The sequence below is a fragment of the Rhinopithecus bieti genome, unplaced genomic scaffold, assembly GCF_001698545.2.
Source record: "Rhinopithecus bieti isolate Rb0 unplaced genomic scaffold, ASM169854v2 scaffold_19652, whole genome shotgun sequence".
Classification (NCBI taxonomy): Eukaryota; Metazoa; Chordata; class Mammalia; order Primates; family Cercopithecidae; genus Rhinopithecus; species Rhinopithecus bieti.
The window spans coordinates 50143-76753 of NW_016809913.1; the positions used below are offsets into that span (position 1 = coordinate 50143).

Here is a 26611-nt window from a genome sequence, read left to right on the forward strand (position 1 = left end):
ATGCTTGAACCCCAGAGATGGAGGTTGCAATGAGCCGAGATCACGCCACTGCACTCCAGCTTTGGCGACAGAGCAAGATTCTGTCTCAAAAAAGAATAAAAAAAGAAAAAGAAGGTGTTCAATGTTATTTGTTGAATGAATGAATGAAATAATTCCATGGATCTGTGATTCTGTGATTTCTTTTTTTTTTTTTTTTTTTTGAGACAGGATCTCACTGTCACAAGTGGAATGCAGTGGCATGATCACAGCTGACTGCAGCCTTGACCTGCCAGGTTAGGTTCAAGCAATTCACCCATCTCAGCCTCCTGAGTAGCTGGGACTACAGGAGCATGCCACCTGGCTATTTTTTAAACTTTTTTGTAGAGACAAGATCTCACTATGTTGTCCAGTCTGGTCTGAAACTCCCGGGCTCAAGTGATACTCTCACCTCGGCCTCCCAAAGTGCTGAGATTACAGGCATGCGCCACTGTGCCCAGCTGGATCTGTGCTTTCTAAATGTGAGGAATGCCGGGTGTGGTGGCTCAAGCCTGTAATCCCAGCACTTTGGGAGGCCAAGACGGGCGGATCACGAGGTCAGGAGATCGAGACCATCCTGGCTAACACGGTGAAACCCCGTCTCTACTAAAAAATACAAAAAACTAGCTGGGCGAGGTGGCGGGCGCCTGTAGTCCCAGCTACTTGGGAGGCTGAGGCAGGAGAATGGCGTAAACCCAGGAGGCGGACCTTGCAGTGAGCTGAGATCCGGCCACTGCACTCCAGCCCGGGCGACAGAGCGAGACTCTGTCTCAAAAAAAAAAAAATGTGAAGAATACCAGGATGTTTTGAAAACATACAACAGGGAAGTACGACATCATTTCAAAGGTTTCCCTGTGTAAGTTAGTATACATAGAACTCCTATAAAAATGTCTGGCAGAGTAGGTGCTCAATACATTTATTGGATGAATGAATAAATATTCAATGCAAGACCTAAATAACGAGGAACTGTTCCTGTATTAGTCTGCTCTGGCTGCCATAGTAAAATAGCACAGACCAGGAGCCTTCAATAACAGAAATTTATTTTCTCACAGCTCTGGAGTAAAGAAATCCAAGGTCAAGGTACCATAAGGGTTGGTTTCTGATGAGGCCTCTCTTCCTGGATGCAAACAGCCACCTTCTCCCTGTGTCCTCCTATGGCCTCATCTTTGTGTGTGCTCAGGGAGGCAGTGGGGGTGGGAGGGACAGAGAGAGAGCACTCTGGAGTCTCTTCCTCTTTTCACAAGGGCACCAGTTCTGTTTGATTAGGGTCCTATCCATACAAACTCACTTATTAACCTTTATTATGTCCTTACAGGGCCCATCTCCAGGCCAGGCATGGTGGCTCATGCCTGTAATCCCAGCACTTTGGAAGCCCTAAGACAGGAAGATCATTTGAGACCAAGAGTTCGAGACCAGCTTAGGCAACATAGTGACAGTCTTGTCTCTACAAAAATTTTAAAAAGTTAGCCGAGTGTCAGGTACAGTGGCACAGACCTGTTGTCCTAGCTACTCAGAACACTGAGGTAAGAAGAGCACTTGAGACTGGGAGTTTGAAGATGTGTGAGCTATGATCACACTACTACACTCTAATCTGGGCAACAGAGTGAGACCCTGTTTCTAAAAAATAAATAACAATAATAATAATAATAATACAGCCTATATCCAAATACAGCCACATTCGGAGTTAGGACTTCAATATATAAATTAGGGCAGAGGTGTCCAATCTTTTGGCTTTCCTGGGCCACATCGGAAAAAGAATTGCCTTGGGCCACACATAAAATACACTAATGATAGCTGATGAGCTGAAAAAAAAATCGCAAGAAAATCTCATAATGTTTTAAGAAAGCTTACGAATTTGTGTCGGGCTGCATTCAGAGCCGTCCTGGGATTGGATAAGCTTTAATTAGGGCAAGGGCACAATTCACTCCCTAACAGTTCCAGACAGAAAAAACTGCACGTGCAAAATCACTGATGCAGGAAGAGCCATGCCTTGTAAGAACTCAGAAAAAGCCAGCAAGATTTAACCTAAAGAGAGGGGTGGCTGGACGTAGCAAGGCTGAATGGAGTTTTCTTTTTTCCTGCACGTAAGGGAGCCATTGCGGGGTTTGAGGGTGAAGAGCAACAGGCCAGATTTTTTATCTGAAAAGATAACCCTGGCTGCATCATGGAGAATGGGTGGAAAGAGGCAGGAATGGAGACAGGAGCGTTCATCGGGAGGCTGTTGTAGTGGTCCAGGCAGGCGATGATGGGGACTCTGACCAGAGTGGGGCGGTGGAGATGGGGAGAGCAGATCCAAGCTGTGTTCATGAGGATGACTCGGCAGAGCTTGAGACTGCCCGAGCAGTAGAGGGAGAGAGAGGAGAGTTGGCAAGGGAGATCCTTTGTTTCAGGCAAGAGAGCTCAAGTTCATTGCTGTCTGCTTCAGTTCCTCATCTGTAATATGGGGAAAAAAGGGTTACAAGAATTAAATGAGTTATGTGGGAAAAGCACTTAGAACAATTCCTGATTCATTGATGTCATTATCACGGTTATTGCTTTACAGGGTTGATGACTGTAGAAATGGTTTTCTTTTCTTTTTTTTTTGTTGAGACGGAGTCTCGCTCTGTCGCTCAGGCTGAAGTGCAGTGGCCGGATCTCAGCTCACTGCAAGGTCCGCCTCCCGGGTTTATGCCATTCTCCCGCCTCAGCCTCCCGAGTAGCTGGGACTACAGGCGCCCGCCACCTTGCCCGGCTAGTTTTTTGTATTTTAGTACAGACGGGGTTTCACCGTGTTAGCCAGGATGGTCTCGATCTCCTGACCTCGTGATCCGCCCTTCTCGGCCTCCCAAAGTGCTGGGATTACAGGCTTGAGCCACCGTGCCCGGCAATGGTTTGCTTTTGTACTCAAGTATTAATTGAGTTGATCCATTTATTTATTTATTTATTTATTTATTTATTTATTGAGACAGAGTCTTGCTCTGTCATCCAGGCTGGAATGCAGTGGTAAGAGCTTGGCTCACTGCAACTTCTGCCGCCTGGGTTCAAGCGAATCTACCACCTCAGCCTCTCAAATAGCTAGGACCACAGGCGCATGCCACCATGCCTGGTTAATCTTTCTGTATTTTTAGTAGAGACCTGGTTTCACCATGTTGGCCAGGCTGATCTCGAACTCCTGGACTCAAGTGATCGGCTCCCCTCGGCCTCTCAAAGTGCCGGGATTACAGGCGTGAGCCACCACGCCCAGCCTTAACTTGACCCATTTTTTAAAAGGATACTAATATCTAGGCCAGGCATGGTGGCTCACACTTGTAATCCCAGCACTTTGGGATGCTGAGGCTGGGGAGTTGGGGAGTCTCTGCCTGAGTTCAGGAGTTTGAGACCAGCCCGGGCAACATAGTGAGAATTCGTCTTTAAAAAAATGAAGAAAAATAACCGGGCAGGGTGTCGTGTGCCTGTAGTCCAGGCTGCTCGGGAGGCTGAGGTGGGAGGATCGCTGAGTCCGAAAGTTCAAGACTGCAGTGAGCCGTGATGGCGCCACAGCCCTCCAGTCTGGGCGAAGGAGTGAAACCTTGTCTCAAAATAAAATAAAATTAAAATGGGACTAGAATTCCTGTTGTGAAGAGTCAAAAGTTGACTGTGTCCTCTAAGACCCTGGGAAAATATAAATGTGAAGGCTGCTGAGGGGCGGGAGGAGCACCAGGTAAACCCATTTCTAATCCCTGAGGCCGTGCGCAGCGGGACGCTTCTCCTCCCCAACAGCAGAGGGCGATGTGGCCGGCGGCGACTCCGCCCGACCACGGAGATGGCGCTCTGTCTGCCGGGCTCTTTCTCCTCCACGTGGGGACGCAGGATGGCGGCTGCAGTGGCGGTGGGTGTGCGTGGATGGGGGCGGGGGGCGTCGCGGCGGGGCGCTAGGGGCCGGGTCCCTGAGGCCGGAGGGAAGCGAAGTGGGGCTCTTCCGGGCGGGCGACGAGACTGACTCCCGCCCCGCTTTCTCGCGCAGGACGAGTCGGTGGCGCGCGATGTGCAGCGGTTGCTAGTGCAGTTCCAGGATGAGGGCGGGCAGCTGCTGGGCTCCCCGTTCGACGTGCCCGTGGACATCACCCCGGACAGGCTGCAGCTCGTGTGCAACGCGCTACTGGCCCAGGTGAGCGGCTGGCCAGGGCGGTCTCGCATCTCCACCCCCGGCGGGTGCGGTGGGGGAATCGGATGACCGAGGGTCTGCGGTTCATGGTCCCCCGCTAACGGACTGTGGTGACCCACCTGGCGTGAGTTCCCACCTATGTCAGAGATGGAATCAGTGGCAAAGCGCTTTACACGCCAACCATCGGGGTCCACCTGCGGGGACGGGCCTAGCTTTGAACGCATTGGATACTGTATTTCATTGATTCCTTGTCACAGTCCCCCAAGATGGGACACATTTAATATCTCCATTTTACAGCGTGGCCCGGTAATTATTTGCACGATGCTGTGTAGTAGGTAGCAGATTTGGAATTGGAACCCAAAACTATCTGAATACTCCTGCCTTTTTTTTTTTTTTTTTTTTTTTTTTTTTTGAGACGGAGTCTTGCTCTGTTGCTAGGCTGGCAAGCTGGAGTGCAGTGGTGTGATCTCGGCTCACTGCAATCTCTGCCTTCCGGGTTCAAGCGATTCTCCTGCCTCAGCCTCCCAAGTAGGTGGGACCACAGGTGCGCACCACCACTCCCAGCTAATTAGTAGAGACGGGGTTTCACCACGTTTGCCAGGATGGTCTCCATCTTTTGACCTCGTAATCTGCCCGCCTTGGCCTCCAAAGTGCTGGGGATTACTGGCGTAAGCCACCGCGCCTGGCCTTTGCTTTTAAACTTTAAGCCAGTGTGTTTACTGAAGAGCTGCCCTGGGGACAGAGAAGGTCCTTGAAATTGCAGTTCCTGGACTCCATCCCAGGCTTACTAAACCAAACTCTAGGCTGAAGCAGAAAGTCTACATTTTTTAACAGACTTTTTGGGTGCTTTTTACACAAATACAGTGTGGTGTGGTAGTTTGGGAAACACTGCATAATGCTATATGTTAATCCTATCTTGGACCTAAAGAACCTGAATTAATCATTGGTAATAGGACATCGAACAAATTACTTAGTTGTTCTGAGCCTCTGCTTTTGAAACTGTCAGTGGGAATATTAGTATCTACTTCCCAGGGTTGTTATGAGATGCAGATAAAGAATTTCAGGCCAGGTGCGGTGACTCATGCCTATAATCCCAGCACTTTGGGAAGCTGAGGTGGGCAGATCACTAGAGGTCAGGAGTTCGAGACCAGCTTAGCCAATATAGCGAAAACAGTCTCTACTGAAAATACAAAAATTAGCCAGGCGTGGTGGCAGGCGCCTGTAGTCCCAGTTCCTCAGGAGACTGAAGCAGGAGAATTGCTTGAACCCGGGAGGCGGAGGTTGCAGTGAGCTGAGATTTCACCATTGCACTCCAGCCTGGGTGACAGAGCGAGACTCCATCTCAAAAACACAAAGAAAAAAGAATTTCCAAGTGCTGTGTAAGTGTCCTACAACTGCTCTTCAGTGATTTAAAAGGTCTTGCTCGGCTGGGCACAGTGGCTCACACCTGTAATCCCAGCACTTTGGGAGGCCAAGGCAGGTGCATCACTTGAAGTCAGGAGTTTGAGACCATCCTGGCCAACGTAGTGAAACCCTGTATCCACTAAAAATGTAAAACAGCCGGGCGTGGTGATGGGCACCTGTAATCCCAGCTACTCGGGAGGCTGAGGCAGGAGACTCTTAAACCCAGGAGGCAGAGGTTGCAGTGAGTGGAGATTGCGCCACTGCACTCCAGCCTGGGTGACAGAGTGAGACTCTTGTCTCAAAAATAAATAAATAAATAAAAGGTCTTGCTCAATGGGCAATGATGGGGGTATCCCCAGCACAGTGGCTGAAAAGAAGAAGCTTCGCCTCCCACAGCTCAGTGGGGAGCATCGCTGGCAGATGGTGCCCCTGCACATCCTTTGATGAAGGGTTGCCCTTTACCATTGTCCTTCAGGAGGATCCCCTGCCACTGGCTTTCTTTGTCCACGATGCTGAGATCGTCTCCTCACTGGGGAAGACGTTGGAGTCCCAGGCAGTGGAGACTGAGAAGGTCCTAGACATCATCTACCAGCCACAGGCTGTCTTCAGAGTCCGGGCCGTGACTCGCTGCACCAGCTCCTTGGATGGTCACAGTGAGGCAGTCATTTCTGTGGCCTTTAGCCCCACGGGAAAGTAAGGACAGCTGCAGATTCATGGAGGGGTATGTGGGGGTGCAGCCTCTGCCTGGTGTGGGGAGGGTCCCCCAGAGTTGTAATTGATGGGGCCTCAGGGCTGCCTACTATAGACCCAAGCTCTGGACTCAGCTTGCCATTAAGGGACTTCCTCAGTAGGGCATGGTCCCCAAAGGCTAAGGACCCCTGCCTTGGACAAACCTTTCCTGGACTTGATTTCTCAAGATCTGAGCTGTGTGACTTGTATAAATCACTTAACCTTTCTGAGTTAATTTTTCATCTGTGAAACTGGGATTAGTTGCTTATCTCAAACTTAGGAAGGCAATGAGAACTTCAAAAGCTGGTTATAGCTGTGGAGAGGAAAGAAATGGCCTCCTGGGCTATTCTCCCAGAGGGCGGCATCATTATTGTCTTTCTCCTTTTCAGGGTCGAGGAAAGAGTCCAGTTCCATATTCTGTTCACAGAAAGTGATTGAATAGGTGGCAGGAATGCACATATGCAGTATCAAGCATCCTCTGTTCTTCCCCAGGTACCTGGCCAGTGGCTCTGGTGACACCACTGTGCGCTTCTGGGATCTCAGCACAGAGACACCACATTTCACATGCAAGGGTCAGTATGTAATTAGCCATTTAGGGGATCTTCTTTTTTTTTTTGAGACAGGGTCTTGCTCTGTCGACCACGTTGGAGTACAGTGGTGCAGTCACAGCTAACTTGAACTCCTGGGCTCAAGCCTCGAACTCCTGGGCTCAAGCAGTCCCCCTACTTCAGGCTCCAGAGTAGCTGGGACGACAGGCACTTGCCACCACACCTGGCTCGTTTTTTGTTTTCATAGAGATGAGGGTCTCACTTTGCAGATTACAGCCCCTTAATATCCAGTTGGCGGCTGTCTGTTCCTAGGTAGAGACCATGTCCTTGAGCGCAGCCAGCCACTTAGACACAAGCAGAAACTACACCAAGGAGTCGATATGGGACGTGGGGAAAGGCTGACTGACTGGTAGCAAGGAGAACCTGATTTAAATCCTGCCTCTGCCACAGTTGTTTTCAAACTTGAGCACCAGTCAGAATCACCTCACCTTGGGGGCTTGTTAAAATACACATTGCTGGCTGGGCACAGTGGCTCACGCTTGTAATCCCAGCACTTTGGGCGGCTGAGTCGGGCAGATCACAAGGTCAGGAGATTGAGATCATCCTGGCTAACACGGTGAAACCCTGTCTTACTAAAAATACAAAAAATTAGCCGGGTGTGGTGTTGGGCACCTGTAGTCCCAGCTGCTTGGGAGGCTGAGGCAGAATGTCGTGAACCTGGGAGGCGGAGCTTGCAGTGAGCCAAGATGGCACCACTGCACTCCAGCCTGGGTGAGAGTGTGAGACTCCATCTCAAAAAAATACAGATTGCTGGCCAGGTGTGGTGGCTCATACCTGTAATCCCGGCACTTTGGGAGGCCAAAGCAGGCAGGTCACTTGATGTCAGGAGTTCGAGACCAGCCTGACAGTGAAACCCCATTTCTACTAAAACTACAAAAATTAGCCAGGCATGGTGGCATGTGCTTGTAATCCCAGCTACTCGGGAGGCTGAGGTGGAAGAATCGCTTGAATCTAGGAGGTGGAGGTTGCAGTGAGCTGAGATGGCACCACTGCACACCAGCCTGGGCAACAGAGTGCGACTCCATAAAAAAAAAAAAAAAATACAGATTGCTGGGTCCCACCCCCAGAGTTTTGGTTCCATTGGGCCTGGGTTAGGGCCTGGGAATTTGTGTTTCTAACAAGTTCCCAGGAGATGCTGATGATGCTGCTCTCGGGACCACACTTGAAGAACCACTGCTATACCACAGATTGGTTGAGTGAACTTGTGTGTGTAGGGCATGTTCCCTTTCTAGGCTTCAGTCTTCTCGTCTGGAAAATGGGGATGATATGTCTTGCTTTGCTCCATACCTTAGAACCCTTGTGAGAATAACAAGGGATGACATGTACGAAAACACTTCAGAGTATGTGTCACATAAGGAATCATTAGAGAGTGATGGTGTTATCCGTGCAGCAAGATGCAGAGCTCTAATACTTGGGGTGCATTCTTTCCATTCCCAGAAAGCCTCATCACTCCTTTTGTTAGATCATTCATTTATTCAAATGACTAAGGAGTACCTGGCACCTGCCAGGCACTGCTGGGCACTGGGGATAAAGACAGATGGAGTCCCTTATTTCTCCTTCCTCTGCTTTCTTAGGACACAGACACTGGGTCCTTAGTATATCGTGGTCTCCAGACGGCAAGAAGCTGGCCTCAGGCTGCAAGAATGGCCAGGTAGGTGGTGCTCAGGTTAACTAGGCAGAGATTCAAGGGCGCCTTCCCTAGGGGACAGTTCAGAATCAGGTTCAGGAGTCTTTAGGGAGGGTTGGGTGGGAAGTGGTAGGCAGGGATTTTTGGTGGAGCCAGAGACCTGTTGGGGAGGATTATTCAGTGAACTTCTGTCCTTCAGATTCTCCTCTGGGACCCAAGCACAGGGAAGCAGGTGGGCAGGACCCTCGCTGGCCACAGCAAGTGGATCACAGGCCTGAGCTGGGAGCCCCTCCATGCGTAAGTGACACTGATGGAGCTGGGACAAATGAGTCAGGGGATCAAAGACATCCCCTTTCCCTGCCCAATGCATAGAAGTTTTACGTGAGGGGACGAGATGGGCATGACTTGAATGACCATGATGGCTTGGCAGGCATGGGAGAAGGGTATTCCAGGTGCGGACCTGCGTTGCTGCTTGGGAGAGGCTGCTCATCACAGGATCTGCTCGTTGCAACCACCTTGCAAGTGCAGCCAGGTCTTGGTGTCAGAAAGCTGTCAAGAGATTGTCCATGGCCTTTGAGTTGGGAATGGGGAGGTGCCATGGGCAGACAGATGTTGCCAGGTCACAGATGAGGTCACATCTCCCTTCTCTGCAGGAACCCTGAGTGCCGCTATGTGGCCAGCAGCTCCAAAGATGGCAGTGTGCGGATCTGGGACACAACTGCAGGCCGCTGTGAGCGCATCCTCACCGGGCACACCCAATCGGTCACCTGTCTCCAGTGGGGAGGGGACGGGCTTCTCTACTCTGCCTCCCAGGACCGCACCATCAAAGTCTGGAGGGCTCATGATGTAAGCACTGGGAGGGTTCAGTAACCAGTCCAGAAAATCTCAAGTCACAAGATGCTGGCACTCAGAACAACCTTGACATCTGCGAGTTCAGTGTTTCCCAGATGTGTGCTGGCAGCCCCTGGTCAAGGGAGGTGTTTTGGGAATGAGGAGTTCTGTGGTTGGTGCTGCACCATAGTGTAGATTGCAGAGTCCCCGTGAGATCGTCACACTCTGGAAATTCCTCCTGTAGGACACCTGTTGAGCTTTGTCAGATCTACCATATCCCAAACGTATTGGACTGAAGCTGTTTACTCTGACATACCTAACTCCTGTTCCGTGAAACATTTTAATGATCTGGACTCCATTTTACAAGTGGGGAGAGACTTGACCCCCAGAGGGGTGGTTTGATTAAGATCACAATGCATGAGTGAAGATGATTCTTAGTCCTGTACCACCATCTCCTGGAGCTAATCTCCTAGGGGTGGGGAGGAGTGTGTGTGTCTGACGTGACTCGCTCTGCCCTAGGGTGTGCTGTGCCGGACTCTGCAAGGCCACGGCCACTGGGTGAACACCATGGCCCTCAGCACTGACTATGCCCTGCGCACTGGGGCCTTTGAACCTGCTGAGGCCTCAGTTAATGCCCAAGACCTCCAAGGATCCTGTGAGTGATTGGGAGAAGGAAGATCTGGGGCTGTTTGGAAAGGCACCAGTTCTCTAGCTTAATGGGGAGTGTTTGCTCTTTGTATCAGATTTTCTAATCAGCCTTCTTCCTCATCTCCTCTTCTATCCTCCGGTACCTGGACACAGTGCAAGAGTTGAAGGAGAGGGCTCTGAGCCGATACAACCTCGTGCGGGTGAGTGTGTGCCAGCCACATGCACCCCCAGCTCTGTACCAGTCCTTAGCCAATCACTAAAACCCTCTCAGACCCTTCTCCGTTCTAGACTCAGCTCAGAATGTACCTGTTCCAAAAAGTTGTTCTTCATAATCCTAGTTTGCAGTCCTAAAATATTAATGTGCTAGAGATCATTTTATTTCATTTTTTGTTTAGTTTATTTGCTTACCTATTTATTATATTTCCAACATGCTTTTTTATTTTAGTTTATTGTTTTATTTACGATTGTTTACACATTCACGTTCAAAAAATACAAAAAGGTAGATCACAAAGTCTCCCATCTCTATTGTAGCATCCAGTGCTACCAATATCCTGAATCACCTTCCAGAGATTTAATATGCACACATACACGTGTCTGTATACAGTATATATGTATAAGCACACACACATACGTACATACATAAAATCCTGCTCCTTTTAACACATTATTTTGTGCCTTGCTTTTTCTGTAATTGTGTATCTTAAACATTTTTTTCTACATGCACGTAGTTTCTTTTGCCTTTTGGATGAAGTGACTCGCCTGGGATCACGTGCGAGTGGCCAACCCAGTCCTCATTGCTTCTAGTGCTGGCCTCTCTCTGTCCCTGGCATTGAGTAATCAGGGTGTATGTTTGCTGCCAAAGTCGGGCCCTCCTTCTTTCTGAGACCACACCCAACACAGTGTGCTGTCTGCTTCCCCTAGGGCCAGGGTCCAGAGAAGCTGGTGTCTGGCTCAGACGACTTCACCTTATTCCTGTGGTCCCCAGCAGAGGACAAAAAACCTCTCACTCGGATGACAGGACACCAAGCTCTCATCAACCAAGTGCTCTTCTCTCCTGACTCCCGCATCGTGGCTAGTGCCTCCTTCGACAAGTCCATCAAGCTGTGGGATGGCAGGACGGGCAAGTGAGTGGGGGTGGGTACTGCCCCTCTGTAAGGAGAGAATAGTGGGAGGGGCTTGGCACTGCCACTTACTAGCTGTGTGGCCTTGGCAGGTGTTTGGATTTTCTAAGCCACTGTTTCCTCTTCGGTAATATGCAGACCCCCTACCTCTCAGCTTTGTTACAAGGGTTTTTTTGTTTGTTTTAGAGATGAGTTTCATTTTCGCCTGGTGTTCAAGTGGCTGGAGTGCAATGGCACGATCTTGGCTCATTACAACCTCTGCTTCCTGGGTTCAAGTGATTCTCGTGCCTCAGCCTCCCAAGTAGCTGGGATTACAGGCCTCTGCCACCGTGCCTGGCTGATTTTTGTATTCTTAGTTGAGACAGGATTTCACCATGTTGACCAGGCTGGTCTTGAACTCCTGAGCTCAAGTGATCCAACTGCTTCGGCCTCCCAAAGTGCTGGGATTACAGGTGTGAGCCACCATGCCTGGCCTAGTTACAAGGATTTAATGAGACAGTATGTTTGGGACCCGCACTAAATGGTCACTAAAAATGCTAGTTCAGGCCACGTGCGATGGCTCATGCTTGTAATCCCAGGACTTTGGGAGGCCGAGGCAGGCGGATCACCTGAGTTCAGGAGTTTGAGACCAGGCTGACCAACATGGCAAAACCCCGTCTCTACTAAAATACAAAAATTAACCAGGCGTGGTGGCACATTCCTAGAATCCCAGCTACCCGGGAGGCTGAGGCAGGAGAATCATTTGAACCTGGGACACGGAGGTTGCAGTGAGCCGAGATCACACCACTGCACTCCAACCTGGGCAACAAGTGAGACTCTGTCTCAAAAAAGCTAGTTTTTGTCTTAGGAGAGAAGTGATCTTAGAGCTAGCTGAAGTGGTAGGGCTGTAGCCCTGGAGAAGGTGAAGTGGTGGTAGGTAGGCTTGTGGTACAATTGTTACTTGGACCTCCTCAAAGTATGGGCCACAGACCAGCGGCATCAGCATCACATAGGAGCTTGATAGAAATGCAGAGTCCTGGCCCCAACTCAGACCCTGTGGATCTGATTCTTCATTTTAATAAAGTTACCAGGTGACTCTGCTACGCACTCTAGTGTGGGAACCCTTCGTGTGATGAGGCACAATGCCCTTGGGGTTAATCGGATCAGAGGAGTGGCAAAGGCAGAGGCAAGGGGAGAAAAAGAGCCAGGAATACCTTGTTGGGGTTGAAGGGGGACCTCTGCATCAGTCACTGTGTTTTCACACAGCAACCCTTTAACATAGGTAATTGGGTTCCTTTTTAAAATAAGAAAACGGAGTCTCAGAGAGGCCTGATGGTTTGTCCAAAGAGAAACAGCTAGACTGTGTTGATGTGAAAGTTCAGGTGGGCCTGGCCCACTGTTATTCCATGCCGCCTGTCAGCAGGCACCTGCTGCTTAGGGGGATGTCAGGCAGATGGGCTAAGCAGATGGCCACGTTGGAGTCTAAGGCATGCAAAGTTGTGCAGGTATGGAGGGCAAGCAAGAGGCATGTTAGAAGCTACTCATTTGCAGAAGTTTTACAAATTGTAATGACTGGTAATGATTAAAATGGTCTGGGATGGGGACCAGGCAGTATGATTTTGTAAAAGTTCCCAGGTATTTCTAACAAATAGCCAAGGTTGAGAACCATGACCGTGAGCATAGGGGACCCTTTAGATGTGTTGGAAGATCTAACTCAGACTAAGATCCATCATCGTCTTCTGGACCAGGTACCTGGCTTCCCTACGCGGCCACGTGGCTGCCGTGTACCAGATTGCATGGTCAGCTGACAGCCGGCTCCTGGTCAGCGGCAGCAGTGACAGCACACTGAAGGTGTGGGATGTGAAGGCCCAGAAGCTGGCCATGGACCTGCCTGGCCATGCGGATGAGGTAGGGCCAACCCTCGGGCAGAGGAGGGGTTGGGATTGGAGCCTGGCTGTCTCCCTCTCACCACCTCACCTGCCTTCCTCCTCTGCCTCCCTCCTCTGCCTCCCTTTAGGTATATGCTGTTGACTGGAGTCCAGATGGCCAGAGAGTGGCAAGTGGTGGGAAGGACAAATGCCTGCGGATGTGAGTGTGGGGGAGGTGGTGGTTGGCGTGCTTGGCCCTCCTGACCCTAAGCCAGTCCCTCTTTGCACACTTTCCGTTATGGCATAGAATTCCACAGCGCCCTCCAGGTGCTCAGACTGTCCTGAGGAGGTGTGTGGAGCCAGGCTGTCAGTGGGCAGGTGGGAGGGCAACCGGAATAACAGAGGCCATAGGATACCCTCTTAGAGAGTGCGTCCAGGTCTTTCTGTCACTGGACTTCAGAGTCCCAAGACCCGAGTTCAAATCCTAGTTCTGCCAATGAGTAATTACAGAGAACTTGGTTAATCAGTCTCTTGGGAATTATCAAACCTTCATAGGATCAAAAATAGGAGGGTAAGCACTGGAAGCTAAAGTGTCGTGTGCTTATAAGGGATTGTGACTGTTTGGTGGTGGGCATCCCAGGGGCCAGGCCCTGGGTGGAGGTCCTGGCGGCAGCAGACAGTGGGTGGGCAGCCTGAGTTTGGGTGGCCAGAGCAGAGATGGTCACCCGGCTCTTGGTGAGTCTGAGGGTGGACCACAGGCCATCCGTCAGTTGACACTGGGATTATATGACAGCCTCCCTTTCCTGAGGTGGAATCTCCATCCTGACACCCTTCCCTTCTCCACAGATGGAGGAGATGAGAAGGCCTGCAGTTCTCTCTGACCCCCACCTGGACTCGGCCTCTGCCAGCCGCCTATCCTGCCAGAGAACAAAGACTCGGGTGGCAGCGCACACACCCTTCCCACCAGTGGGGACCTGAGAATGCGCGTGGCCTGCTGTCCTCGACAGACCCGAGTGGGGTCTTCCCACAGATCCCCTGCTTGTGGCACACCCCAGAGCCAGAAATCGAAGGTCACAGGAAGTTGTTACCGAACTTGGCCTGTGTCCGCTACTCTATACCTTACTGGTACAGACGGGGGTGATGGGCGGCCAGGCTCTATGAGTGGGCCACTAGTGTCAACTCTGTACAGGGTCAGACCCCAGGTTCTATGACCAAATAAATAACTTATGTTTTGTGTGTTGGGTTCTAATTCCTTGTCTTAGAATCCCCAGGACTCTATCAAGGACTGTGCTAAATCAGATTGTCCAGCCCCCTCCCTTGCACTGGACTACGCCAAAACCACACTGACCAGGCACTTGCCTTTCCTGTCTTTCCCTATGTCGGTAAGAGAGAGGCCAGTTGTGATAGTGGCCAAGGAGAATCTAAGGGTGTATTGTTGTGCACTGCAGTAGGCACCAGCCACATGTGGCTGCTGGCATGAAATAGAAGTGCAGTTCCTCTGCCACACGGGGTAAGGCCTCCAGTATTGGACAGCACACAGAAAGGTTTTCGTCATTAAGAGGGTTCTGCTGGCCAGCCCTGTTCTAGGGGACACGTCTGCCTTCCCATAGCACGCTGCCTGAGGCCCTGCCAGGCACCACGCACTTCCCTGGGCCCTCAGGATAGAGCGGGGAAGGTGATGGTTCTTCTAGAGGATTCCCTCAGATGGGGAGGCAGCAGTAAGCTCTGAGCCAAAGTGGGTATGGTTGATAACAGAGGATAGTTCTCTGCCACATGAGAACTTTCAAGTAGTGAAAGGAATTCCCATCAGGACTCAGACCGCAGGCCGAGATCTTGCCCTGAATGCACCCTGCCTCCGCTTTCTCCTGCATCCCATGCTAAGCTGGGTCATGGTATGAACTACTCAGATTGGATTTCCAAACCATCCTTGTATAAACTGCTCAGAACTAGCATATTGCTCCTTCTTACCCTCCTCCACCCTTTGTGCTTTTGGGTTTTGTGCGTCATCTAGCTGCGGTGCTTGGCCTCCACTTTGCACATCTCTGCAGTGAGGCTACATGAGAAGCGAACAAAGCTATCAGCCACTGAGCTCCTTGGTGTCAGGTGCTTGTCTGCTGTGCCCTCAGACTGTACCAGGCCTGGAAAGTTCTCAAGCCCCCAAACTTTTGATGAGGAAACAACACAAGAAGCTTAAATGATTAGCCCGCGCCCTCACGTCCAGTAAGAGGAAGAGCTGGGATTAAACCAGGCCCTTCCCCAAAGCTTATTGTGTACTTTGTACCACATCCCTTCCTCCAGAGCTCAAGCTAGTTTGACAGCTCATGGGCCACCACTTCTGTCCATGACAGCTATTTCTGTTTTCTTCTGGTGTAAGAGGCTTTTAGTCTTACAGCACCAGTCTCCCTGCCCCTGTCCCCCGCCCCACTGGGGAAGGGGTGATGGCAGCATCCTATTGCCTAGCTGCCTGTTTTCCATCTCCCTACTCATGTAGAGTCCGTCCTGGTGGAAGCTAGGAGATGGGTGTCAGCCAGCCGATCTGAGGCTGTCTGCAGCATAAAGCAGATTTTAGGGTGCTGGATGGCCTGCAGTTCTTTAATGAGGGACCTGGACCCAGCCCAGATTTGGGGGAGGACAGAGTCTAGCAGCTGTGGGCAGTGGCTGAGCCTGGCCACTGGGATGTCTCCAGGTGAATGGGGCCCCTATCTATCTAGCCTTGGCCCCGGCCCAGGGGTGGGGTTCCCATACCACTCTGCCAGGCCCTTGGGCCCGCATGGTGCTGGTGGTACGGTAAGTCTCATGGTTCTGGTTCCTAAGGGCCCGGGGCCAAAGCTGAAAGTTGGTGAGGGGTGTCCTGGGGCCCTCCCTGTTAATAGGGAAATAGGTATTCCAGATCCTCCAGCCTCCGCATCTCCTCCAGCCCGATGGACACGATCTTTCGCTGGGGTTCCTTGCGCCGCACGGTGATCTGGATGGGGTTGTTCTCAGGGAAGCTGCTGAAGTCAGTGGCCAGGGTTGCAAACTGAAGTGAAACAAGAAAACCCTTCAGAATTCCTTCCCAGATCTGAGCCTGGCTCTCTTTCTCTATCACCTCCTTTTTTTTTCTGTCTGCTAACTCAGACCTATTCTAAACAGCCTTATCCAACCTAGCCATTGATGCAGGAAACAGGTACAAAGATGCATGACTCAAGCCTGTGCCTCCTCAGTTATGGGATGTTTCCAACCAAAGGGCTGTGTGTACTCAGGCCTCTATACCCCTGTACCCCTACCCACACCCGGCTGTTCCCTTCGTCCCCCTTTAGCCTCTTGTCTTCCCTGTTTCTTTCAATGCCCTTGACTTCCCAGCCTACTCATAATTATTGGCATTGAGTTGCAGAGTCTAAAAACCAATGGCTTTGGAAGGGGAACATTATAGTGATGTTGAAAAATACATTCATTGAAAAATATGATGTTGAAAAATGCATTCCTAGTGGGCCCCAGAGTGGCTTAATCTGTAAACCTCCCAGAAGCATGCATCCTGGAATTGATGCTTCTTGATCCAGGCAGAAGGAAAGCTAGCCAGATGAGACATGTGGGTATAGGGGTGTTCCCAACCTCCAAAACCCTGGTTCCCTGGTTTGGGACTTCTCTCCACCCCCAAGGCCCCTCTTTTCCCAGAGCTTACTTTGTAGGGCTTGCACCACTTCCCCACCCCAGCTGTGTTGGCTGCACGGACAGTGAGGCAGTAACATGTGTTAGGCTTCAGCTCCATCAGCTTGACAGTGGTACCCAAGATCTTGTTGAAGATCCATGGACGATTCTTTGCCTTGGGCAACTCATTCTCCTGTGTCTCGGCCACCTCCTGTAACAGGACCTGGTAGAAACTGACCGGCTGCTTGCCCAAGGCGTAGGTCCAGGAAATCTAGGGGAAGAGAGAGCCCCAAGGCTTCCTCATATCTGTCCTGTCCTTCCTGTCCCCTCTCCCTCCCAACTGGGGTCAGGATGTCCCACGTCCATCCCCTGCTCCTGCTGGGACCCAGGCAAGTCAGAGGAAGGTGCAAGGTACTGCAGCACTGAGTGTGGCAGCCCTGCCCCGCAGCATGTGCTACTCTCCTGGGCAGACCCGCCCACTTTAGGGTGCACCCTCGTTCCATATTTCTTCTACACCGGGGTTCCCAACCCTTGGGTCATGGACTGATAGCAGATATCCTGTGCAGAACTGGATAGCACAGCAGGAGGAGATCAGTGGGTGAGCAAGCGAAGCTTCATCTACATTTACAGCTGCTCCCCATGGCTCACAGTACCGCCTGAGCTCCACCTCCTGTCAGATCAGCAGCGGCATTAGATATTCACAGGCTAGTGAACCTATTGTGAATTGTATGGGAGGGATCTAAGTTGAATGCTCCTCATGAGAATCTAATACCTGATGATCTGTGACTGTCTCCCATCACCCCCAAATGGGACCCTCTCGTTGCAGGAAAACAAGCTCAGGGATCCCACAGTTTCTACATCATGGTGAGTTGTATAATTATTTCATTATATATTACAATGTAATAATAATAGAAATAAAATACACAATAAATGTAATATGCTGAATCACCCTGAAACCATCCCCCCAACCTGATCCATGGAAAAATTATCTTCCATGAAACCAGTCCCTGGTGCCAAAAAGGTTGGGAACCGCTGTTCTAGACTCTGTCAGCTGACCTTAGAGATCTTCTTAACAACTAGGTCCAGAGAGGGCAAGTGACTGGTCCATCATCACACAGCAATTAAGTGACAGCCAGAGTTCAAACCCATAGCCCCAGAGCCCATACACTTTGTACTACAATGGTTGCTAAGCCTGGTTAAGCATCTCAGGGAGGTTTTATAACTGCAGATTTCTGGGCCTGCTGCCTCCTGTCTGGTTTCTCCTCCATCTAGGCCAGTGGTTGTCAAACTTGGTGTGCATTAGAATACCCCGGAGGACTTATTAAAAGATAGATTGCTGGCCTCCGCCCCAAAAGTTTCTGACTCAGGAGGCCCAAATGTGATGGAGGGAGATGAGAATTTAAATTTCTAACGATTTGCTGAGTGATGCTGACACTGTCCATCTGGAGAGCACTTTGAGAAACACTGCTCTGGGCCATCCAACAGTGGAATTCCAGGCATCTTCCCAAGATACAGCTCGAATTGCTTTCATCATCTGATGTGAAGCTTTGTACAAAGCTGTTCCCTGTTAGTTACAGAAAAATCTATAAAGCATCCTAACAATGGAGTACTCTGGAAGATGACCCCAGACTAACATTCCCCATCCTGACTCCTGTCTTCACTTCCCATAGTGTAGGACGGTGTTGTTCAGCATGTAGCCTGCAGACTGGCAGCACCAGCATCCTCCGCGAATCTGTTACTAATGCAAATTATTAGGCTTCACCCCAGACCCTCTAGGGAGGAGGCCTAGGAATCCCGAGGAGCCTCACTTGATCCCAGGTCCTCATCCAGGGCTTCTCACGCTTTCCTATTCCTACAGATCACCTGCCATCTTGTCCACATTGAGATTTCCTCCCATACTTTCCTGTGAGCTTTTGCTAGGGTCCGCCCCTCCAGGGAATGCCTTCCCTCCTCCACCTCTAGATGTTTACGTGCTACCTCTGCTTCCCAGTTCAGATGTTACCAAAACCCACCAAGCTTATTCCTGCATCTGGAAGTAATGTATCTTTCCTCTGAATTCCTAGTGGCACTTGGTCTGAACTTTTCCTACAGCACTGAACCCTTTCTGTCTTGCACTGGAGATTTTACAGACACGTCCTCTCCCTTCCTAAACCATGAACTTGAGGTCGAGATGCAGGTGGCAGGCACCTTTTCACTACCCATGGAGCTCAGCTCAGTGCCTGGCACAATAAGCCTCTGCTGAACGCATGAGCAAGGGAAACGCACCACAGCTGTGGAAGTGCTGACAGTGTGCTCAAAGATGAAGGGGGTGTCTGGCAGGTCCACAACCACAGAAGATTCCGAGTGCGTTGAGGAGGTTTCTGTCTCCAACTCAGGGTTGTCAAGGTCCAGCAGGCCCCTCGTGGCCATTTGGCACTTAGATGGGCATGGGCAGGGGCCGAGGGCCAGGTCCTCCTTTTCTGTATTCTTGGCCATCGGGGAGAAGCTGAGTTTGTTCAGCTCCCCCTCCAGCATCCCTGCAAAGAAGCTGCTGTTGGGCTGGGTCACAGCTAATTTGATGGGGTTCAGCAAGGTGGATGAGAAGGCAGAGATGCTGGTATCATCAGAGCTGCAATCTGAATCATCCACTGGCATCGGCTTCCTGGAGCAAGACGGGAGACAGGTAAGTCAGATGAAGGAGGCCACCCCAGCCCGTTCCACCTGAGGGCTCCTGAGGACAGGCCTTGGGCCTGACTTACCAGTATGCCCAGCCATTTGCAAACAGCTTGGAACAGCCTCATTGCTCTATAGCATTGCATCAGACTCACCACGGCACTTACTAAAAATGCAGACTTTTAGTCTCTGGTCCCCAGTTAGCATGGGACTAGGGAATCTGCATCTTTAACAAGATTCTGGCTGGGCGCGCCGGCTCACGCCTATAATCCCAGCACTTTGGGAGGCCAAGGCGGGCGGATTACTTGAGGTCAGGAGTTAGAGACAAGCCTGGCCAACATGGTGAAACCCTGTCTCCACCAAAAACACAAAAATTAGCTGAGTGTGGTGGTGGGCGCCTGTAATCCCAGCTACTTGGGAGTCTGAGGCAGGAGAATTGCTTGAACCCGGGGGGCAGAAGTTGCAGTGAGCCGAGATCGCACCACTGCACTCCAGCCTGGGTGACAGAGTGAAACTCTTGTCTCAAAAAAAAATCCTTAGAAAATCCTGATGCGAGTGTTCTGAAAATCACAATTTAAAAAACATGCTAAAATGGCAAGTCCTCCCTCCAAATGGGGTGCAAATGCCCCAGGGAATAACCACAAAGATCTACTGGGGTATGGAAGTAATACATTCAATTTCACTAATGTTTATTAACTATTGTTTAAATTTTAAAGGAATCACTAATATTTACTTACATTTTAGTAGCATTTAATAATACCTATTAATATCTAGCACGTAAAATTAACAGGAATACAAATACATATACGGGCCAGGTGTGGTGGTTCACACCTGTAATCTCAGCACTTTGGGAGGCCATGGCGGGTTTATTACCTGACGTCAGGAGTACAAGAGCAGCCTGGCCAACATGGTGAAACCTTGTCTCTACTAAAATACAAAAAATTAGCTGGGCATGGTGGCGGGTGCCTGTAATTCCAGCTACTTGGAAGGCTGAGGCAGGAGGATCGCTTGAGCCTGGTAGGTGGAGGGTGCAGTGAGCTGAGATCGTGCCACTGCACTCCAGCCTGGGCAACAGAGCAAGACCCCGTCTCAGAAATAAATAAAATAAAACAAATGTACATATGTTGGGGTGGATGCTCAAAACTTATTTCTTCCACTCTGAATTTTAAAATTATGAAGTATTTTAGACTTATACAAAATATCAAGAATATTATATTAAACCTCCATTTACTCCTCATCTAGCTTTATTTTAAATTGTGTATTTACTATTCAATGTGCGTCTCTATAGGTTTCTTACACATTTATGTTATCTCTAGGCAAGCTCTATTATTTTCACGTTTGTAGATGTATAAATAAAATATATTATTCAGCACATATCCATCTGCAACTTGCTTTTTTCACTCGACTTTGTGCTGACATTCATCTATATTGACACACGTAGCTCTGGTTCAGTCATTTTACTGTTATATGATTTTCCATTACACGGATATTTGTTTTTGTTTCGTTTTTTTGAGACAGGGTCTCCCTCTGCTGCCCAGGCTGGAGTGCAGTGGCGCAGACTCCTGAGCTCAAGCCATCCATCCACCTTATCCTGAGTAGCTGGGACTACAGATGCACATCACCATGTCTAGCTAGTTTTTGTACTTTTCTGTAGACGCAGGGTTTTGCCATGTTGCCCAGGCTGATCTCGAACTCCTGGGTTCAAGTCATCCTCCCAAAGCGCTTGGATTATAGGTATCAGCCACTTTGCCTGGCCTATATGGATATTTGTTTTGTTATCAATTATTTGCTATTACAAAGAAAAACCTTGTACATGATCCCCATCACTTAATATTTTTTTCCTGTTTTACTCTCTTTGGTTTTTTTTTTTTTTTTTTTTTTTTTTTGAGCCAGATTCTTGCTCTGTCACCCAGGCTGGAGTATGCTGGTGTGACCTTGACTCACTGCAACTTCTGCCTCCCTGGCTTAAGCGATTCTCTTGCCTCAGCCTTCCGAGTATCTGGGATTACAGGCCCATGCTGCCACATCTGGCCAACTTTTATATTTTTAGTAGAGATGGGGTTTTACCATGTTGGCCAGGCTGGTCTCAAACTCCTGACCTCAGGTGATTTGCCCACCTCAGCCTCTCAAAGTGCTGGGATTACAGGCATGAGCCACTGCCCCCAGACAAATTAAAAAATATATATATATTTTAACTGATGAAGAATATCAAGCCAAAAAGTTTGGCTTTCAAATCTTTCTTTTACCTTTACCCAAAGTAAAATACACTTTCCATGGTAACTTAGTACAGCTATATATACACCTATAACTAAAACAAACATTTCGCAGACCAATACTTACTCTGTGTGCAATGGGCTCTGGAATTTCCAATTATATTATAGTTTATTTATTTATTTATTTGTTTGTTTGTTTGTTTGTTTGTTTTTGGGACAGAGTCTCACTCTGTCGGCCAGGCTGGAGTGCAGTGGTGTGATCTCAGCTCACTGCAACCTCCCCTCCTGGGTTTGAGCGATTCTTCTGCCTCAGCCTCTCAAGTAGCTGGGACNAAGCCAAAAGTTTGGCTTTCAAATCTTTCTTTTACCTTTACCCAAAGTAAAATACACTTTCCATGGTAACTTAGTACAGCTATATATACACCTATAACTAAAACAAACATTTCGCAGACCAATACTTACTCTGTGTGCAATGGGCTCTGGAATTTCCAATTATATTATAGTTTATTTATTTATTTATTTGTTTGTTTGTTTGTTTGTTTGTTTTGGGACAGAGTCTCACTCTGTCGGCCAGGCTGGAGTGCAGTGGTGTGATCTCAGCTCACTGCAACCTCCCCTCCTGGGTTTGAGCGATTCTTCTGCCTCAGCCTCTCAAGTAGCTGGGACTACAGGTGCGACCACCATGCCCAGCTAATTTTTGTATTTTTAGTAGAGAAGGGGTTTCACCATGTTGGCCAGGATGGTCTTGATCTCTTGATCTCGTGGTCCGCCTGCCTCGGCCTTCGAAAGTGCTGGGATTACAGGCGTGAGCCACTGCACCTCGCCAGTTTATTTTTATCATAGTGGTCTTCACCAACTAAAAGGACTTCTTGACCCATTAATAGGTCACAATCCACAGTTTGTGGATCCCTTACTCCCAGCCAGCCTCCCACGTCTTGGTTGATGAATGGGCCAAGTTTTTCCTCCCTGAGTTCCAGCCTCATCAGCCTCCTCCTGAGAAATCCTGATTAGCCCAGACCCCCTATGCTAGCCCTTGGTGGACATTTGGAATAAATGATTCCCCCACCAAGGTCTTTTGTAGTCTGAAGAGTCTGGGTATTAGGCTGCTAGGCACTGGCTACATGCTGAACATCTCCTCCTCCTGATGTTCACAATAGCTCTGCTGGATGGGTGTTAGCCCCATTTGGCAAATGAGAGGTTGAAGGTCCCTGATCTATTTTTTTTTTTTTTTTTAAATACAGAGTCTTGCTCTGTCTCCCAGACCTGTGGCCGGAGTGCAATGGCACAGTCTTGGCTCACTGCAACCTCCACCTCCCAGGTTCAAAGGATTCTCCTGCCTCAGCCTTTCGAGTAGCTGGGACTACAGACGCGTGCCACCACGCCCAGCTAATTTTTGTATTTTTAGTAGAGATGAGGTTTCATCATGTTGGCCAGGCTGGTCTCAAATGTCTGACTTCACCGCCCGCCTCAGCCTCTCAAAGTGCTGGGTTTACAGGTGTGAGCCACCCCATCTGGCCTCCGATCTTAATTAACTTGTCTAAGACCATAAATCTCTAAGTGGCAGAACTTGGATTTGAATTCGGCCTTCGAGCCCAAGATTCCCAGTATACCATGAAGTTTCCTACAAGTATCCGTCACTTTAGCCATACCTGCTCGCTTATGGGCACTTTCAGGAACGGACACCACATCCCTCTCATAGAATCAAGACCAGCTATGTAGTGTGTGGGGCCCAGTGCAAATTGAGGTACACTGAGCCCCTTATTCAAAGATTATGAATTTGAAGATAGTAACAGCAAAGTGTTAAACTAAGCACAAGCCCCTTGTAAGTGCAGGGCCACGTGTGCATAGGTCTGCACAGGTCACTCACCCATAAAAATACCCTGCATGAGGCCAGGTGCGATGGCTCACGCCTGTAATTCCAGCACTTTGGAGGCGGGTGGATCATGAGGTCAGGAGATCGAGACCATCCCGGCTAACACGGTGAAACCCCGTCTCTACTAAAAATACAAAAAATTAGCTGGGCATGTGGTGGGCGCCTGTAATCCCAGCTGCTCGGGAGGCTGAGGCGGGAGAATGGCGTGAACGCAGGAGACGGAGCTTGCAGTGAGCTGAGATCGCGCCACTGCACTCCAGCCTGGGCGACAGAGCGAGACTCTGTCTCAAAAAAAAAAAAAAAAGGAAAAGAAAAGAAAAATACCCTGCATGTAATTCCCCCAGCCCACATCACCCTGCACCACCACCCCTTCACTGGCTAACTCCTTTCTTTCCTTGGAGACTCAGCTCAAATATCACTTCCTTCAAGAAGCCTCCCTCAACTGCACCCAGTCTCAAGCTATACTAAGCCCCTCTGGTCCCTCAAGGCATCCTGTCCTGGCACTTACCAGACTATGCTGTATCATTCTCGTTATTGCATGATCCCCGTCCTTTCAACCCTGACCTCCACACGTCAGACTGGGAGCTCCTTAAAGGCAGGGACTGTGCTTTCCAGCTGTACGTTCCTAGAACTTCAACACTGGGCCAGACACCTTGCAGGTGCTCAAAGAGTTTTGTGGAATGAAGTAGAGGAAACCCAGACTTGGTGAGGAGGAACAGCAAAACCCAGTCCGAAGGAAGGCAGGCTACTGGGGAACAGTCAGGTAGATGAAGTTACCAAACAGGGAGGGTTGAGGAAGAGGAGCCAAGGGGGTGTTGGGGGTTTGGTGATGGTGAGGACCACAGCCAGACAAGGCAAGACAAGAGCACTGTCAACAAAACTGACTAATCCAGGAAGGCCTCCTGGAGTGGGAGCGCCATATGCCTCCAAGAAGTGATTTGGGGCTTAGGAATACATACATAGATCCAACCTGCTCACACACTGTTCTCTGGGAGTCAAGGAACTGGGTTGTGACAAGTCATGGAAGTACAGCTTCTTTAAGTCTCTCTGCCCAGCCCCCGGCTCCAGCCTTTCTTAGAAACTATAGGCACAGTGGCTCACACCTACAATCCCAACACTGTGGGAAGCTGAGGCGGGAGGATTGCTTGAGCCCAGAAGTTCAAGACTAGCCTGGACATGGTGAAACCCTGTTTCCACACACACAAAAAAAAGAAAATGAAAATTAGCCAGGTGTGGTGGTGGCTCATAAATAGTCCCCGTTACTTGAGAGGCTGAGGTGGGAGGATCACTTGCGCTCAAGAAGTCAAGGCTACAGTGAGCCAAGATTGCACTGCTGCACTCCAGCCTGGGTGACAAAGCAAGACCCTGTAAAAAGAAAAAGAAAAAAAGAAAAAGAGAGAGAGAGAGAGAGAGAGAGAGAGAGGAAAGGATCAGATTTGTGTCTTACGGTAGGTTGATGGTATCATCCTCCAAGAAGTTGACCAAATTGCCCTTTGAGGAAAGTGGGAGTCCTTTGGTAGTGACGGTCCGGTTCATAGACTTGGGGTTTGGAAAGGGTTTTGGCAGTTGGTCAAGGGCATTCAGCATGTTGAAGTTTTCTTTCTTCAGTACAGCCTCCTCCCCATCTCCCACTTGATGGAGTGCCTCTGATGCCATCTGGTTTGTTTGGGATGACAGCCGTCACTGTGCAGGACAACCCAGCTGACCAGAAGCAGAGAGAAACTGTGGTGGCAGTGGCCCACCTTTAGTCTGGGCAGGATGTGGGTGCAACAAGCTGACTTCATAATCATCACAGAGTGTAACAATTACGGACCAGCCTCCCCCCTTGATTTGAGGCTACTGCTGTCCCGCTAGCTATGTGGCTGGCCAGACCGAGGGCCAGTGTGACTGAGAAGCAGCATCATGAGAGGGGTAAAACCAAGGAACAGACTGCATGAGCCCTTGGGCCCCTTCCAGCTCTAATACTCCATGGTGAGATCAGCCCTGCCCTTCTCTGAAGATCTCAAAATGCCTGACACCTGTGCCCTTCAGCACCGCCCTGCGAAGGAGAAGAAGGATGGTGAGAGACGGGCACGGGATGTAGAGGATGGTGGTGTGGCCCTGAGAGAGGCAGTATTGGAAAGTGTCTATTGGGGAGGGAAACTTTGTCCGTAGATGCTAAGGCTCTCTGTCCTGAAACCACAGGTGGCAGACTCCACTGTGCCCAGTAGGTTGGGGAAAGGGAAAGCCCAGACGGTTCATAGGGGTTCATGGCTCACATATGATCAGACTTCACTGCTAGAATTCTAAATGTGCTACACCGACACTCCCAAGTACCTTCCTGTGTGGCAGGACAATGGTGGCTGTTGCAGCAGGATACAGAAATGGGCCACACGTGATCTCTGCTCTCAGAGAAACCATGTTACAGTAGGAAAACATGTACACAGCTTCATGGGTGGGGAGGGGAGCTGTTAGAAAGCACTGGCTCTGCAGTCAGATGTGGATGTGAAGTCCAGCCCTGTGCTGCCTAGCTGGGTGACCTTTGGCAAGTGACTTAACCTCACCGAACCTCAGTTTCTTCATTGGTGAAACAGGGATAAAAAATAGCGCCTCCCTCATAGATTTGTGATGAGATAACCATGTACAGTTTTATTTCTTCCTGTGGATGAGGCAAAGAACATTTAAAAATGCCAAATAATATATTTTTGTGTGTGTTCTATAAAACTAAGGTTTTCTGCCTTAAAAATAAATAAATAAATAAAAAATAAATAAAGGCCAGGCACGATGGCTCACACCTGTAATCACTGCACTTTGGGAGACCAAGGCAGGAGGACTGTTTGAGCCCAAGAGTTCGAGACCTGCCTGGGCAATACGGTAAAACCCCGTCTTGTAGAGGTGAAACCTCTACAAAAAAAATACAATAATTAGCTGGGCAATGCGGTGCGTGACTGTAGTCCCAGCTACTCAGGAAGCTGAGGCAGGAGGATCGCTTGAACCCAGGAGGTCGAGGGCTGCAATGAACTGAGATCTCACCAGGGCACTCCAGCCTCGGAGGCCGACCGAGTCCCTGTATTAACCAAAACAAAACAAACTTTTGAAAAACAGACGCAGGTGCCCCTGGGTGCTTTGCTGCTTCTTGGCACCTGTGGTATCATCTGTAATGATGTGATTTCTGTGATTCCTTTTCATTGTCTGTCCCTCGCTCACAGGTAAGCTCCCTGGGGGTAAAGGCGGGTCGTCTTGGGTCACATTTTGTCCCCAGCGTTTGGAACGGAAATTGGCACACAGAAGCCTCTATTTTTTTTTTTTTTTTT

General features: G+C 49.6%; 3 protein-coding genes across 5 annotated transcripts in view; 2 read left to right on the forward strand and 1 right to left on the reverse strand.

Annotated features, from left to right (window-relative positions):
- Positions 1-3774: 3774 nt before the first annotated feature.
- On the forward strand, positions 3775-14930 carry NLE1 (notchless homolog 1). 2 transcript variants are annotated; one of them, XM_017890889.1, is made up of 13 exons: positions 3775-3862; positions 3998-4141; positions 6018-6235; positions 6764-6843; positions 8454-8530; positions 8706-8803; positions 9160-9352; positions 9857-9992; positions 10139-10185; positions 10907-11109; positions 12834-12993; positions 13103-13173; positions 13800-14930. In XM_017890889.1, exons 1-13 carry the CDS (start codon positions 3797-3799, stop codon positions 13810-13812), a joined length of 1506 nt encoding a protein of 501 aa, XP_017746378.1. In that variant the 5' UTR covers positions 3775-3796; the 3' UTR covers positions 13813-14930. The 2 variants fall into 2 exon arrangements, with proteins under 2 accessions (XP_017746378.1, XP_017746379.1); XM_017890890.1 differs by lacking the exons at positions 3775-3862; positions 3998-4141; positions 6018-6235 and adding an exon at positions 6251-6263 and having other exon boundaries at positions 6763-6843; positions 13800-14189.
- A 594-nt stretch (positions 14931-15524) lies between these two features.
- FNDC8 (fibronectin type III domain containing 8) lies at positions 15525-25088 on the reverse strand. The gene is made up of 4 exons (XM_017890897.1): positions 24766-25088; positions 18846-19221; positions 16615-16851; positions 15525-15972 (listed from the first exon to the last, which is right to left on the reverse strand). Exons 1-4 carry the CDS (start codon positions 24972-24974, stop codon positions 15820-15822), a joined length of 975 nt encoding a protein of 324 aa, XP_017746386.1. The 5' UTR covers positions 24975-25088; the 3' UTR covers positions 15525-15819.
- A 92-nt stretch (positions 25089-25180) lies between these two features.
- Positions 25181-26611, forward strand: part of RAD51D (RAD51 paralog D) — a 24344-nt gene continuing 22913 nt past the window's right edge. For both annotated transcript variants that reach the window (XM_017890892.1, XM_017890893.1), the window contains exon 1: positions 25181-25377. The gene's annotated coding sequence lies outside the window, so the exon portion shown is untranslated. The remainder of the gene's footprint in view (positions 25378-26611) is intronic.